The 16,365-nt window shown below is 36.3% G+C and overlaps 3 protein-coding genes across 4 annotated transcripts; 1 reads left to right on the plus strand and 2 right to left on the minus strand.

Moving 5' to 3' along the window:
- Positions 1–3,967: 3,967 nt before the first annotated feature.
- LOC105166102 (transcription initiation factor IIF subunit beta) lies at positions 3,968–7,853 on the minus strand. Of its 2 annotated transcripts, none has more exons than XM_020695426.1 (6): positions 7,525–7,853; positions 7,292–7,400; positions 5,750–5,880; positions 5,570–5,644; positions 4,585–4,734; positions 3,968–4,318 (listed from the first exon to the last, which is right to left on the minus strand). In XM_020695426.1, exons 1-6 carry the CDS (start codon positions 7,744–7,746, stop codon positions 4,199–4,201), a joined length of 807 nt encoding a protein of 268 aa, XP_020551085.1. In that variant the 5' UTR covers positions 7,747–7,853; the 3' UTR covers positions 3,968–4,198. The 2 variants fall into 2 exon arrangements, with proteins under 2 accessions (XP_020551085.1, XP_011083632.1); XM_011085330.3 differs by having other exon boundaries at positions 7,552–7,852.
- Positions 7,854–10,727: 2,874 nt separating this feature from the next.
- On the plus strand, positions 10,728–13,539 carry LOC105166101 (cysteine proteinase 15A). Its single transcript, XM_011085329.3, has 4 exons — positions 10,728–11,236; positions 11,378–11,497; positions 12,619–12,862; positions 12,980–13,539. The coding sequence occupies exons 1-4, from the start codon at positions 10,763–10,765 to the stop codon at positions 13,255–13,257; spliced, it is 1,116 nt and encodes a 371-aa protein (XP_011083631.1). The 5' UTR covers positions 10,728–10,762; the 3' UTR covers positions 13,258–13,539.
- Positions 13,540–13,608: 69 nt separating this feature from the next.
- On the minus strand, positions 13,609–16,017 carry LOC105166099 (ribonuclease 3-like protein 3). The gene is made up of 3 exons (XM_011085328.3): positions 15,379–16,017; positions 15,159–15,302; positions 13,609–14,090 (listed from the first exon to the last, which is right to left on the minus strand). Exons 1-3 carry the CDS (start codon positions 15,793–15,795, stop codon positions 13,809–13,811), a joined length of 843 nt encoding a protein of 280 aa, XP_011083630.1. The 5' UTR covers positions 15,796–16,017; the 3' UTR covers positions 13,609–13,808.
- Between the last annotated feature and the right edge of the window lie 348 nt (positions 16,018–16,365).

Raw genomic sequence — 16,365 nt, forward strand, 5'->3', positions numbered from 1 at the left:
ACTCCAAACACACTGTACCAGAAATCAAGTAAAGCATAGCACTGGTCTCTTTTTTTTTTTTTTTTCCCCACTTTCTCTTCTCTTTTTTGGTCTGTGAAAATCGGCTCTGGAGAACTTTATGTCATGCAATTGCACACAAAAATGCATTCACATATACCACCCACTATGCTTTACTTGATGCGGCTCCAACGGAAATTCCAATCCAATTAGAGTTTAATTGTATCTGAACCAATAATATGGTAAGTGCGACACATTTATGGTATAATTGGTCTATAGGTTAGAGAAAGTTATCAATCACATTCGTTCTATGATTGATTTGATTAAGAATTTTCCTAAAACTCATCTTATTTTTCGCAAAAACCATAATTTATTGTTGTCATGAGTACAAAACCAAACACTCTTCTTCTCAAGAAGATTAGCCGCCTTGTTATCTTTTGCAAATTGCACACTGAATCGAGTTGAACTCGTTATAATTGGGCGCTACAAGCCATTAATATGTTAGAAATTAAACTCAATCTACACTAACATTGTCAGTTCATAATACACTTAGAAAAATTGTAATTTACTATGTGATACAGAAAATAAGAAAACAACTCCAAGAAACACCAATTTACATCCATTTCTGTAAAATGTGAAAAATGCGCCCTTTATGCACTTGTTCAATTTCGCTTAACTTTTAGCTATAAACTTACTGTTATGCCGCTAGTCATAAACCATTGAATCTTGTTTTAATATATTAGTCATAAACCATTAAATCTTGTTTTAATATATTAGTCATAGATTTAAGTAACATTTGATCTGGACAGTGAACTGAAAATAAAAACTTGCACCAACAATTTATATTAAATAAGATCTAACGATTGCAAAATAACTAAAAACAAAACTGAGAAGAAAATTCGCGTCTACACAACACCACTCTCGTGAAGAGGGTGTTTTACACTTTTTTTAAATATTGAGAGAGGTAAAATAATTTTTAATCTTCAAAAGAGAGATATTTGTTAGGTAAATAGATTACGATTTGGCCAAATGCACTCACATGGGGCATCAAATTCTATATCTTCAGTAAGTTTAAACTCATGAATTCCTCAGAAAAACTAGCAAATTTTGCACTAAACTACGTGCCGGTAGTAATTAACGTTCGTGATTATTACATCATGAGAGAGCTGATGAAAGATTGAGTCAATTTTCATAACTTCACACTTTCTTTTTGATCCATGGTTGAAATAAAAGGAACAATCTTCAATTGAACAAAAGAAAATGTAGTCGATCATAACCAAAGATTCATCAACCAAAAAATCAGCCAAAAGAAGGGCCACCAGAGGAAGAAAAGGAACAAGTGCGTCCGACTAAGCGTACAAGAATGACAGAAGAAGAAATTAATAGAACCATAATCATGATCATGCACTACCTAAAAACAAGATTCTTTCGAGCAGCGAATTGCGTGTAGGACCATCTTAAACCCATCAACAAAATCTTGACAAAACCCTCTCTGTCTCTCTCTTCTTTTATTTGTTGCCTATTTTTTACATCCACGTTCATGGGAGTGACAAAGTCTCCATTAGCAGTCCTTTTAGAACGCACCATAGAGGAAAAAACAGGTCCCACGGGTGGCAGCCCGGGCGCCACCATTACCGAATAAAGTTCCAGTCAAGTCGATCCTACTACTACCCCAATGCCAATGGCTCCAGAGAGAAGATGCTATAAAAATCTTCCAAAGGGGACAGAGAAGATTCCTAGTTGGTCATTTTCATTCATCCTCATCCTGACCCGCATGCACCCGACACTCTTTGAGTCAGTGGGCGACACGTTCATGGCCGTTTGCATGCAAGAAGAGCTCTTTCCAGGCACTATCTTCCCAGCTTCATGCTGAAGAGACATGTTTTGAATAAATGACATGCATTACCACAAAACCTAGCTAGCAACTTACCTACAACCAATAGTATTCGACAGAACTACGTTTAGATTCCATGAGTAATTTGTTCACCTCTAAAACACCACCTTTACAGATTCAGGTAGCAACTTCCCAGTAGCTGTATGCTCACAGATTACTGCATTCTCAACATGGATATTCATGAACATATTGTACACTAGTGAAGTCTCTATGGTCCAAATTCTGTTCTAGATTTTCTTTCCGACAACGAAATTCGTCATGATGAGACCGCCTAACAATAGTTATATGCTGGCAAATCATATAGGAGTATTGATAGACTTCAAAATAAATATCGAACATAATGGAGCTGCTCCAGGTAAGTATACTGGAAGTAATCAAGGAAACAAAATTCTCAGCTTGACATGAAAACCGCACTAACATGAAAATGACTCTTAATGGCATCATGATTGTTTGAATAGGAGGTAATTTTGTCACTCTAATGGTTATCACAAAATGCCGCACAAAGAAACTTCTCCGCACCCATCGATTCCAGATGGCACACATCAGGCATGCATGGTCTATGACAACTAGGGAGCACAATAACCTTGGTTTCCTACCAAATTATGTTACACAAGACTAGAAGATAAATAACTCTGTATACAGAATAGACATTGTCCAACATAGTCATGGTCGAAGATAAGTTCATTTATATGATGCCACCACTGCACCATCAGGTTTAACAGAATTCAGGAATTCTCTCTTAGATTGAGATTCCGTGCCAAATTCCCAATAGTGTTATGCATTAGTAAACAAATGGACAAAGGCCTGGAGTTCCAACATAATGATATCAGAGTTCAACCATGCTTCTGCAGAAATGCATAGAAGAAGGGTGTGTTCTCAACCCTAAGCCCCCAAAATCCTCAAAAGAAAATGTTTTGTATAACAAAATAATCACACATGAGAAAGAACTAGTATCCACATTTTTTATCATACAATTATACAATCCTACGTTCAATCTAACCAGATATACTTACATGCATGTAGTTCATGAAATCATGGTGCATGAGATAATTGTCCATCAATTAAGGCTCAAATACCCACAACTGGACTCAATACTTATGGGGACTCTGTACCCCCATTTGAAAGACAAAACAATACAATTGCCAACAAATTCAGTTTCAACACCCAAATTGCAAGAACAGGTTAGACTGACTGAAAAGCAAAAACCAATACAAGAATATAAATCAACAGTACCATTCCCCAGGAAACAAGCAAAGCATAGATAGATTTAAAACTAGAAACTAGACAAAACAAACTCCATACTAAGGGAGAAAATTCATGAAACACAGGTTTCCAATTATAGATTTCTTTTATTTCAATAAACAAAATTCCTAACAGTGGCTATGGGTTCTAGTGCCTTTCCTTTTTTGGTCCTAATGTGGTGCATAGAAATGAATTTGTGCATGGCTGGCAGGGGTTGCGGCAGTATACAATTCATTTCTATAGTAATGAGATGCAAATATGTTGATGTTACTGGCAGTTTAATACAAAATCGTACATATTCACTACCGATCCTTGGTTTCTATACAAGTTATTGGTTCAGTGGTGTTCATGGAAGTCTTAAGATCTACTTGCAACTGGTGCTCTTTTACCTCTCTTTTTACTTTGAGTGCTCAGTCGATTTGTGGATGCTAATATGACATTTTTTTTTTTGTTGACTAGAGCTCAAGCACAATTACAACTATTTGGAGGTTCATAAAAATTCTACTATTTTTCAAATACTCAAGTATTTTACACAACTGATGGAGCTGATTAAGCTATGTTGTACCTTAAATATTAACATTCCAGATCAAGCATATTTGATTAAGCTGGCTGTATATTCTATCTTGTTACTTGGCATTTTGAGTAATGCGCACGTACTGGCTAAACATTCATGGAAGAAGACAATATTAGGTAGAATACGAGTTATTCAAAATCATGACTTTCTCAATGTGACTATATAGGAATCTACATGGGTTGAACACTAGCAACATTCAACAGTATATTAATAAAGATGGAAAGAAGATAAAGAAAAGAAAAACAGCAGTCACACACAACTTGCCAATAACTTCTCTCTGCTTAGTATTATATCAAGTAAATGTTACGCAAATCTGATCCAGAACAGATATAATCTAGGGTATGTAACTATAAACTTCCTACGAATCACATTGATAAGGATAATAACCCTGAACATTGCCATGTCTCCAAGGACATACATACAATATTAAAACCAGTTCTCCTTATTACTCTTCAGTTGCTATTTAATATACAGGAAAGGATATGGAATCATTATTCAGCACCTGTATCCTCAACAGATTTCTTGTACTCTGGTTTGAGCTCATATGTACCTTGGTTTGTTCCCCTTTTATTGTATACACAGAGCTCATTCAAAATCTCTTTCAAAAATTGCTGCAAAAAGGGATACAAAATATTAGATGCATGGGTCCCAACAAAAATATAGAAAATGAAGTAAAATTGTCAACAGGCATGTCCTACGAAGAGCTTTTCTAATAAATGACACTGTGAGCTTTGCTCGATCCTTTTCAAAAAATGTGTTTCTTTGTACAATAGCCCAGATTTGAACAGAATCTAGGAACAAAACCACCAATCAGAATATCCATAGCATATATAGTTCATTGCCTTTTTACGAAATAAAATGATAAGCAAAGACATACAGCAGGTTGATCAGTCTCTTGAACCAGCTGCTTCAGCGCCCAATTAGGTTGCCTTTCAAAAAGTTTAAACATAATATCTTCCAGCTCCCCACGGTCTCTTCTAGTTCTTTTCACGTCAGAACCTTTCACCGGAGCTGCTTTCTTCTTATCCTGCACAAGCTCATTTAGTTTGAAACTTATAGTACCGTTATTAAAACCAAATAATCAAGGATGACTTCATAGGAATTTGTGAAATATATAGACATTAATGAACATATGGCAACAACAATGCATTGCTGACGATAGTTTTAATTGGAAATTTGGAAGAAAGACACGATCCGCACTCTTTTCAAACAATTAGATGCGACAATGACCTACATAATGTGTATATTCATGTAATTGGTTCCAAGTGCTTCAAATAACCTCCTCTTAAAGGAAAATGCACAACAGAAGACTTTAGTCTTAATTGCCACGATATAAGAAAAATAAAATGAATTAGTTTCCTTAAGTTAACCATCTTTACAGGCAACACCTCGTCTTCCCATTCTCCACAAAACCCAAAAGTTTTTATCTTACACAGGAGTGCAATCTCAATACTCCATATTTCAGATTCCAAAGGTGTCACAGAAGTTATAGTTTACTGCTCCTCACTGGATGATAAGATAAAAGCACAAGGCATGGCAGCCAAAGCTGAAGGTTGGTCAGTAAAATGATTCTTCTCATACTTCATTACATAACTTAATGTCAGCGTGCTGGACTAGGTCAAACACTACCACTAACCTTCCAGCAATCTGAAGAGACCTCAATTAGGTCTCTACATTAAAGCGGAGACAGAAGATCTCAGGCCGGTATCTAAACAAAAAGATTAAAGATTGACATTCTTACAGTTCTACCCCATAGGTTAATATTTGTCTATAGCCCTTGAAATAAATAAGTGAAATTTGACGACCATTGAAAAAAATACGAAAATGTACAATTAAAATGAGAAAAAGAAAAATCAAGTTACCTTATTATTGGATGTAATCAAGCCCATCATACCAGGCATGGGTCTCATGTGCACACCACGATCATTGTTAATTACCTGAGAGATGAAACCAAGATGGACAAGAGAATTTTAGGACAAATGTATCAGATAAGAACTGAAATTCATTAAAGGGAAAGAGAAAAAACAAAGTAACTGCGTGACCTGAATTTGTCTTGTCTTGACCATGGATTTATTTGTCCTCTCTCGACACATTTTTCTGTATTCTTCAATGTTAGCGTGATGGGGCTTCATGTCAAATTTGTGTTCCACTTTCCCTTCCATTGCTACTCTTCCTGTAAAAACAGAAAGCTCGATAATAAATAGATATCATTCAAGAAAATACCACTGGTGTTTGCCTCCATTCAACTTGGCCAGAAAGGCAAAAACACCTAGAAAAGGAATAAAAGGGGAACAAAACTTTATTAATAGTAGCAGTCTGGATAAAAGCCATTAAGATAACTACCTCAACAAAGCTAGTCTGAAATATGTAAACTATCAAATTACGGTAGATGATATGGTAAATAATAGATGGCATATATTTATCATTCAGCTAACTTCTGAGGAAGACAAACAAAACTGCATTAATGTCTGCGCAAGTTGTACACACCAAATCGGCGAATTCACAAGGGAAACGTGTCTCTTGGAAAACCATTTTGGCTTCTACCAAATCATTATTAATAAAACCAATAAAGGCCATTAGGGAGCATGTTTTTGCTCATCTTTCTTTATGTAGCATAAAATGTTCGCAACCGAGTTTTACCTTTCTATATATGTAATCATTTTAACTGTCCTTTACTTAATCAGAGAATTAAATAAATGCATCAAGATTAAGTGAGATAAGTGAAAATCCATAACCTTATTGACATTCCAACAGAATGACATATATATCAGACTTGCTCTAACACCCAATCCTTTAAAATTACCAAAGTTAACACTTCGAAGGACATCCCACACCTCCAAACCAGATAAATATGATCATCTGAGGAACGATCACTTTTTCCTCTATCTAACTTAGTTAAGGAACAAAAGGATACTCTTCTCTTTGTTTGGCCAACCAAAGGCGAGCTCTCATGACACAGCTGACGCTACATATAAATGTGCCCCAAAGGACTGTTCACAGAGTTAGAATTCTCCTTCAGAATATTTTGACGTAATCCCTCAGTGATATAAGCATCATAGTATTTCCACAGGGAGCCACCTCAAGGTTGCAATTTCAGGTCCTTCGGCAAGCAAGTAAATCGGTGTTCAGGGGGGCAATTTGGTGTATAAGTTCATCTCGTTTTGACCCATATGCTCAGAGTCAGGGGTGAAATCCACGTGGCATCAGCAACAAAACGATACAAAAGAAATTAATGTGCAGCCATACTATGAAGAAAATTTCAAATCAGATAAGTATCCCTCCTAATTTTGTATAAAACATCTGCACTTACTACCACAGCTTGGTCACACCCTCACACTGTTCATAACAATTTCATATACAGAATGTTATCAAAATCACACTGCCTAAACTTTAAACCAATTGTGCCATTGGTGAACTTGAAGGTAATGGCTCAACAAAGCCAACCGCTTATTCACAGTCTCATAAAATGAGAAGTTAAGAGCAAACGAAAATTCACTACTCAGAGAATTTACACTTAAAGAAAAGGGACAAAGAAAGGATTAAATAGAGGCACATAAAGATAAAGGTAATTCAAGAAAGCTCACCCTGATTTGACTCGGAGAAAACACACATGGGAACGAAATCCTTAAACATGTTGAGCGAGTAACTCTTCGGCATCTGCACCACCTCACTCCCAGCCATCTCCATCGTAAACTAAAGCACATCGATTAACCCAATTATCAGTAATCAAACAATTCAAAATTCAATTTTTATAAACAGAAAAAGTTCATAAAATCACAAGACAAACACAAACAAGCGGCAACACTAACGTCCGCACATAGAGGGAGGAGAAAAGCTGTTTTACTTGGAGCGCTGACGGGTCTTCAGCGCGGAGTGGATCAAGTGAGACGACAACTTTAGCGACGGGTGGTGCCTCGGCTGCAGCGGAGGAGGACTGCCACGCCTTTGAGACAACCGGAGGGCACTTCATAAGCCAAACAGATCGCTCAGCTTTCGCGGTGTCGACGGTGGTGCTATCGTTACCGTAGTCATCCTCCATGGATACGACCTAGTTTGTTCGACGAGTGCTATTGTTCTGTCACTTTGTTTGTTCGGTTGTGTTTACTGTTTCTGACGGTGCGTCGGGGTTTGGTCTGAACTCTGAAGAAAAGAAGAATGGGTTATGACTGAAACGGACCAGGTCTTCTCGGGTCGGGTCGGGTGGTTCCTGCTCTAAGTCTCTATGGGTCTTTTAGCCCAAAGTAATTTCCTAGTTGGGCTATCCAGATGCTTTAGGGGCCCAATTATCTATGTAGCCCAAATAAATCACATCCATCGATTTTTGAAGATGCGACTCTCAAGGGAGATGACATTGGAACTTATATATTTTTTAACTTCTTATTTGCAGATTACGTAGGACATATGATAGCATCACTAGCCTCCCAAACAAAAGGCTTAGGATAGATGCATGGTCCCCTTTCACATACACTGCTTAATGTGTTCGGTTGTCATTCATACTTTTATAATTATACCACAGTTAAGTTATTTTGAAGAAAATAAGTTGGAGATCTACATAAAATACGGAAGTATAAGCTAGACTCCAATGTGTGCATTTTGATTCTCAAGTTAAAAAAGGTTGGGTCAAAGGTAAAAACCAAGAAACTGAAAGACATTAAATAAGGTGGTTAGGTACCTGAAATTTTCATAAACAAGGAGTTTATGTACGGACAATACATGGTATTCGTATGAAATTACGCAACATATCATTGATTCTCAACATTTAGGGATTCTCTTGGACTCGAGCTCAACCCCCTTGGGCCTGATCTGAGTTGGCTCTTTGGGCCAAGCATATTATGCTCAGTTCAAGCTATAAGCTAATTAGCCCACGTTAGCACTAAATGATGAGGTATGTGAATATGAGATATGGTCAATCATCTATTGTATAAAATATTGCATGTTCTAATTCTATACAAACATCATCGTTTTATTTTGAAAATACATTTAATCAATGAAGCCTTAAAATTTATAAATCATTCAAACACATATAAACGGCATCACAAAATCAACTCAATTCTCACAAACTAATTCGAAATTTGGAAATGTTAAAAGATGCATCGAAATACACAATGATTTATTTTGCTATGTATTTTCATAAATAGTTGAAAAATAATAAAAATACACGGAAATGAACTTTCAGCCATTTTAAAAACTTCCCGAAAAAATTGCTCAACATTGCGATTGGATGTGAACATCCATTAATTACTTATTACATTAATATTTGGATATATTGCAACGGACTCTCTTTAAATTTTATCATAATTACAAACATTTTATCATAATTACAAACACTTTTTTATTATTTAAAACATTAACAAACATCTCTCTCTAATTATCAACCATCTAACAAACATCCCTCATAATGAGCTATTACGAATGAGTATTTGTAAGACCGTCATTGTTAATTTCAGAAAAAATATTTATTATTTTTAAATAATAAAAAATTATTTATAAGTATAACAAATCTCATAAAATTCAGTTATTCTTAATATTTTAAGATACCGTCGTTTTCGAGGACTCTAGCTTACACGCTTCACTTAATATATTTACAAGTGTGGATTGGAAATCAAAGGAAGACGTCATTGGTGAAGTGTCATTCAAGATATTTATTCAAATTGCTTCTACATATAAAATTACCAAAATTTAAATAGTCAGAAAGTGGTTGGTGCTGTCCAAATATGGACCTTAAACATCTTGAGGTTGAAGCTTTTGAACTTTGTAGAGTCATGACATTAGTTAATCCATAGAAGGGCATAATTGACATTGTCCTCTTGGTTGATTAACTCTAACATGGAAAATAAAAATTAAACAATCGATTTTTTTTTTCATAAAACAATAAAAAATTATAAGAAAAATAAGATGATGTGGATGAAAAATTTAAAAAATTATAAAAATTTATCCACTTAGTTCCTAAAGAACTCTAAAATTCTTTTAAAAAAAATAAAATTATAATTCATAATTCACTACGATATTTTGATCAATTCATCATTAAAACAAATAAATGAAAACCTAACGAAAACTAACAGATTGGATTATTTTTCTACGGTCATTAAAATTATGGAGTGTTGGTCATTTTCAAATAACAGAGAGGTATTATACCAAATTTCAAAAATTGTTGTAATTCACCCTTATTTGTATGGTGGAATTAAAAGAAATATAAATTTTATATATATTTTACTAGATTATTATCTTTATAGTTAGTGGTCTAACATTTATCACATCACTATTTCTATAATAAAAATGCAATGGGGTCAAATGGAAATTAGTATATAAGATAAAGATGTGTGTATTTCGTAATTGATTCGATCCTATTCAACTCGATCAAACTAGAATAAGAATCATTGATACTTACACCATTCTAGGGCTCTTGGGAGGATACATGGCTCTTTATAATTTTTAATAATTGATCATCTGTAAATACTTGTTGACTCGTTTTGCAAAGTGTACAATGCTTTGAAATTTAATTTTATTATCCCGTTATAATCTTAAGTAAACTCTAACTAAAGTATCAAAAATATTTTGCTATGAGTTGCCTCAACAAATGTAATGATTTTGTTGTAGATCAACCAATTATCAATTCAAGGACGCCATCTCCATTGACATCGAACCTCATCTGATTCAAAATTATTGAGTCACTACTAATATTAATCTGGATCAGATAACTTTGAGGATAAATTAATTTAACAAATGAAATCTTGAATTTAGGATAGAAATAGTAGTATAGCTTTGCATTCTTTATATCATTTTTAGTTTATTGAAAGAAAATTGATAATTTTAAAAGGGATATTATATATGATACCTAACTCAAAACAATAATTTTCCAAACCTTAAAATTACTTATTTAACCTTCCAACTCCCCTGGCCCCAGTATCATCATCATTGTATTCTGGCAGCAGCCGGAACCCACCATAGTAGAGTGCCACGTGTCCTTATCCTAATAGCTCATGCCATCCCTCCCCAGCCAATATAAACAAACTCCCTCACCAGACGAAAATATCTCTCCCTCACTCTCCTCTTCAATGGCTTCTTTCTCTTTACTCTTTCTCTCGTTGACTCTCCTATCCTCTGCTCTCGCCTCCACCGAGAGCTTCATAGAGCAAGTATCCGACGATCCTTTGATCCGTCAGGTCGTATCGGACAGTGTTGAGGCCGTCGATCAGCTGTTGCACGCCGAGCACCATTTCTCGCTGTTCAAAGCCAAGTATGGGAAGACGTACGACACGCAGGAGGAGCACGATTACAGGTTCTCGGTGTTCAAGTCTAATCTGCGCCGGGCGAAGCGCAACCAGCTACTGGACCCCTCCGCCGTCCATGGCGTCACCAGATTCTCAGACTTGACCCCCGACGAGTTCGAAAAGAGCTACTTGGGGCTCCACAAGAGGCGGCTGAAGCTTCCGGTGGATGCGCACAAGGCACCGGATCTGCCGACGAACAATCTACCGACGGACTTTGACTGGCGAGATCACGGAGCCGTTACTGCCGTTAAAGATCAGGTTTGCTTAACTATTTTCTCTTTTTATGTGGAGTTGATATGGAGAATATTTGTACTAAATCGAAAGAGAGAGAGTAATATCTTTCATTGCTTTCGATTTTGATCGGTGATTTTCCCTTTCTTGTCTGTGGTGTTGTGACAGGGATCTTGTGGGTCGTGCTGGTCGTTTAGTACAACTGGATCGCTGGAAGGAGCACACTATCTGGCGACTGGGGAGCTTGTGAGCCTCAGCGAGCAGCAGCTTGTGGACTGTGATCATGAGGTTTGGATTTTTTTAATTTTAGTACAGTATTTTAAATTAGAAGGTAATTTTGATGGCTTGTTAATGTGCAATTGAGGAAACTCATCCATAGAAGAATTCTTTAGAATGCTACTAGAGGTCTTTAAGTTTTCACACCATGGTATGTGTTAGTAGTATTTTCACTATTTAATGCTTCTGTTAGCTAACCACTGATAACCACATTTGGTTTAGTTTCTTATACTTGTGATCCCGTTAGGTTTACTTGGTTGCTATATTCATGTTAGCCATGAAATTCTATCCCGGACCTGACTTGGCTAAATCTAAACCAATTATATGGCAAGTGTAATACACTTTACCACGACATTAGCGTGTGATTGGCATACAGTTTCGAAAAAGTGACCAACACGTAGCAATAGCAAGTTTGATACACTTACTCACTCGGTGACTGGTTTGGTTTGGCCAAATCTGGTCCGGGCAAGAATTTTCCCATGTTAGCCTAGATTAGTGACTTTTCCACTGCTTTAGTCCTTTGAATAGGTTACAAGTACTTGAAAATCGGAAGTTTTCTGTTTTCCTATAGTGGTTCTATCCCTTTTGACATTGTTTTCACCATGGTAGTTTTTATCTGATGCAGCAATAAACGTCTGCTGAGATGTCATTTTCTTATACCCTATAATGTCTTTTATAGAGATTACTTTCTTTATCCGTGTCAGTGTGAATGGCTCTAACAATAAGGTAAATGAGGGAGAAGAATAATCATCACATCTTGTCTGGAACCTAAAGAACTATATCTTAGGTTGCACATTGTTATTTATTATGGCATATATCGATATTCCTGTGGTTTGGCAAGTCGGAGTACTGGGAACTCTTTTGGTGCTATAACTAGTGTGCCCATAGCATATCCTTACTGTTAGCAGTTCCAAGTTCCACCTATATAATGTGTGGAGAAGAAAAATAGTTTTTATGTTTCAGAATAAATGAACACGAAAGAGTAAACGTTTCATTGCGCAGATTCCAATGGCAATGTCTATTGGTGATGCACCATAACGTATTATTAGTCTGTGCCTACGTTCGCCATTTTCACTGAAAGAGCAGTCAATTATGGCCGTGTTTTCATGATGTAATGCTTCTGCCTTTGCCAGTGCGATCCAGAGGAATATGGTTCCTGCGACGCAGGGTGTGATGGCGGACTCATGAACAACGCCTTTGAATACGCACTCAAGGTTGGTGGAGTTCAGAAAGAGAAAGATTATCCTTATACTGGAACTAATGGTGTCTGCAAATTCGACAAAAGCAAAATTGCTGCATCAGTATCAAACTTCAGTGTTGTTTCCATAGACGAAGACCAAATTGCTGCGAATCTGGTTAAGTATGGCCCTCTTGCAGGTACTGATTTCATAAGAAGGATTTCCTTCAGCCCCCGCATTTTCTTTTTTCTTGGGCCATAATAAAACTGAAAATTTGGTTGATCTAAAATCTGATCTTGTTTTCTTCTTCTTCCAGTGGGGATCAATGCAGCTTGGATGCAAACATACATTGGAGGAGTTTCATGCCCGTACATCTGTGGGAAACATTTGGATCACGGTGTTCTTCTAGTGGGATATGGTGCTGCTGGCTATGCTCCTATTCGTTTGAAGGAGAAGCCTTACTGGATCATAAAGAATTCGTGGGGAGAAAACTGGGGAGAGAATGGGTACTACAAGATTTGCAGGGGCCATAATGTGTGTGGGGTGGCGTCAATGGTCTCAACTGTGACTGCAGCGCATGTTACTCCGCAGTGAATTATCTAATGACTACACATCAATGGAGCGTGTGTACTAAGTAGCAGCATATGTGTAGGTCTTGTGTAAATAAGAAACAATCCCTTATGTATTTACAATGCCCAGTAACAGCTCCACAGAGCTCTTTAGGCTTTTTATAAACCATCTTAAATTAGGTAAACTGGGATTCACTTGCCTGTAAGTTCACATATTCTCTTGCATCACATTATGTAACCGATGCATTAGGAGACTCTATCAATGTATTGCTTTGTCATAAGTTGCAAATGTTGATTTATGTACCAAGATTCCGTGTTATGAACTTGATGCTCAGAACACTAGGATTCAAATCAAACGCCGAACCAGAAACACTCGAGACTTCAAATTCTTAGTTTATAGACTCATAATTTGGCAGACAATCCCAAAGAATAGAGGAAGTTGGAGGAAAAGAATTGCCACTAGAAGAACACATTTTCTCCCAACCCAGCATAAATTATCTCACTTTTGCACATACAACATTGGGTTCTTCCTGGTAGATGAACTGAGAAGAGGGTTAGAGACTTATAAGTTTAAGATTAGTGATGATCATCTCTGGTAGTTTGCAGCCTCAACTTTCTTAAAATCTTGTGGTATGCTTCATTCGCCGCCCTGTTGTTAGCAACCACCCTCTTGGCTCTGTACTTTGCTCGTCCCACAAATTCGTCGTCCACAATAAATTCAATCTCCCCTGTTTCTTTCCACAAGTCTCTACTTTCGAGTTTCACTTTGTTCTTGTGGCATATCTCGTAAAGCATTGTGACTGGATGTGTGTGGAGAGTTGATGGAGTGATCATAGGCTGTAGCAAATTCCGGATAATCTGAATCAACGAATACACTGTTGCTTTGTGAGAAACTACCCTTTTCAATTCACACATACAATAACTACCCTACACTATCTATACTATGTGTTACAGAAGAGCACCTCTTTAGCGTCTTTCTTTTCTTTTTATACATGTTTTTTATGTTTAATTTATTATTTTAAAATTTCCATCTAACTTCCCATCTCTATTGTTTTTTTTTTTTCTTTCATCTTTTTTTTTATCACTATCATTTTAAAATTTTGATATTAACTTATTATTTATATATAATTTATTACTTAATAAATATTTTATTTTAAATGGTATTTATAAAAATTGCACACACATAAGGCACGCCACAAATTACTAGTTACTATGAAATGTAAGATAATAATTAGTATAGAAATTTAAAAATATTTATGAATATATAATTATGATCAAAATATTTAAATATAGCATTTTAAAAATTCTACACCCATTGAACGTGCTCAATTGCTAATCCAAATACATCGTAACCTTGTAGTATGTATATGTATATACCAAATAAAAATCCTAAGCATGTGCACCCCAAGTCACATATGACTGAGCTAGTCTACACGCATTCATATAATTATCTAATTCATACAAAAAATCATAGTTAATATTCATTACCAAAGTCTTGACGAACGTAGGAAGACTCAAAAGCGCAGTTCAAAAATGCACACTTGAGCGGTCCTCTTCTCAGGCAATGATGAAATCAATCAAATATATGAAAATATGCTCTTAATTATATTCTAAGCTTATACCATTGATATTTCGGGACAAATAATATTTTTTTATTTCATAAATTAGGAGCTAATTTTTAAATTATAAGAAATCAATACATTTACATGTTAAAAATTTTCTAATATTAATTAGGTTGCTCATACAATTGATGGATACGAATACTTCATATGTCTATGCATCTTTTTTTATTTATATAAATAAAAATTTTAACATGAGATTCATAAAACGTGGGGCATGATATATACATTCTTAATGAGAATGTGAAAGCAAGAATTCATTCAAGAAAAGAGTAGATAAGGTAGAATTTAATTTTGAGAAAGAAACCTTGCAAGTTGTGTCCATGGAGTTAGAGTCAACATAAACCGCTCCCACCAATGATTCAACAATATCTGCAAGGGTTTTTGGTGCATCAACTAGTCCTGAAGAATGCACTGGATATTCCACAATCGCCTCTTCAAACTCTTTTATCTGTTCATTCAAACATCACCCATCACATCACTCAGTAGAGAGAGAAAGAAGAGAGACAGAAAATTATTCTAATTACTTGTCCACCAAGAAGAGGCTTCTTGTGACGTAGAAACGTGTGCAACCGGTACTTCATCGCCACGCGCGCCAGCTTCTCGTTGTCAACGTTTGCGGCTCGGAGCTTCGTGAGCTGCCCCGGCGCCAAATCCGGGTACATCGCGAAATGCTCCTTCGCCATGAAGAATCCGAGCACCGCATCCCCCATGTACTCCAGCCTCTCGTACGACGCCGTCGAGGTCTTGTCCTGGTCCAAGTACGAGTAATGGGTAAACGCTTGTCGCAGCAAACTAGGGTTTCTGAACTCGTACCCGATGATTCCTTTTATTTCCTCCACCAGATTATCCCATGACGATGATTTCTCCGCGATTTCTTCTTCTCCGTGATGCTCAATACCAAGCTCTTGCAATCGAAGACAGGGGTCAAGTTGATGATCCATGGCTGCTGATGATCCGGAGAGGGAATTTTCTGCTGTTTTTGCGTGTATTGCGATGATCAATCTGATGTGTGTGTATATATATATATATATTTGAGAGAGGTGATGATGATGGGGAGTTTGTTTCCTAGTGAAATAGGATAGGCCTATGAATGTTATAGGAGTACACGAACTTGATTTTTGTCAATGGTAAGAGGATTAGAATATGTGGAGTATTTAAAGAGTATGATTTGGTTAATTGATTGAAAAATGGTTTCCTTGTTGGAGTGGATGCTCCCCAAGACATTCTAATTTCTCAATTTTCTGATTTTTATTTATTTTTTTTATTTTAAAATTATACACATATAAGTTCATTTTGTAAAGAATAAATTATATTGACATTTCTTAAGGCGCCTTACAATTCTAATGGCATTTTGTTGCACGAGATATTGTTCAATCTGTGCTCGTATGAACCTCATAGTTTTGTCACACTTCGCTAAGAAAAGGTCTTAGAGCATATAAACCGCTCAAACTCATTGTTTGTTATCAGTGAGACAATTACCTACATTATTAACCTTTTAAACGAGGGCTTTA

The sequence above is a fragment of the Sesamum indicum genome, linkage group LG7, assembly GCF_026168435.1.
Source record: "Sesamum indicum cultivar Baizhima isolate 11 linkage group LG7, ASM2616843v1, whole genome shotgun sequence".
In the NCBI taxonomy this organism is placed as follows: Eukaryota; Viridiplantae; Streptophyta; class Magnoliopsida; order Lamiales; family Pedaliaceae; genus Sesamum; species Sesamum indicum.

Bases quoted from the DNA above. Each gene is read 5' to 3' on its own strand.
- LOC105166102 (XM_020695426.1), bottom strand. From the start codon at position 7,746: ATGGAGGATGACTACGGTAACGATAGCACCACCGTCGACACCGCGAAA. The intron at 7,401-7,524 runs GTGCGGACGTTA...GATGTGCTTTAG, and splicing joins AGCTTTTCTCCTCCCTCTAT to TTTACGATGGAGATGGCTGG. The intron at 5,881-7,291 runs GTGAGCTTTCTT...CTGTTTTTACAG, and splicing joins TTTCTCCGAGTCAAATCAGG to GAAGAGTAGCAATGGAAGGG.
- LOC105166101 (XM_011085329.3), top strand. From the start codon at position 10,763: ATGGCTTCTTTCTCTTTACTCTTTCTCTCGTTGACTCTCCTATCCTCT. The intron at 11,237-11,377 runs GTTTGCTTAACT...GTGTTGTGACAG, and splicing joins TTACTGCCGTTAAAGATCAG to GGATCTTGTGGGTCGTGCTG. The intron at 11,498-12,618 runs GTTTGGATTTTT...TGCCTTTGCCAG, and splicing joins TTGTGGACTGTGATCATGAG to TGCGATCCAGAGGAATATGG.
- LOC105166099 (XM_011085328.3), bottom strand. From the start codon at position 15,795: ATGGATCATCAACTTGACCCCTGTCTTCGATTGCAAGAGCTTGGTATT. The intron at 15,303-15,378 runs GTAATTAGAATA...TTGAATGAACAG, and splicing joins AGCCTCTTCTTGGTGGACAA to ATAAAAGAGTTTGAAGAGGC. The intron at 14,091-15,158 runs GTTTCTTTCTCA...TCGTTGATTCAG, and splicing joins CCATGGACACAACTTGCAAG to ATTATCCGGAATTTGCTACA.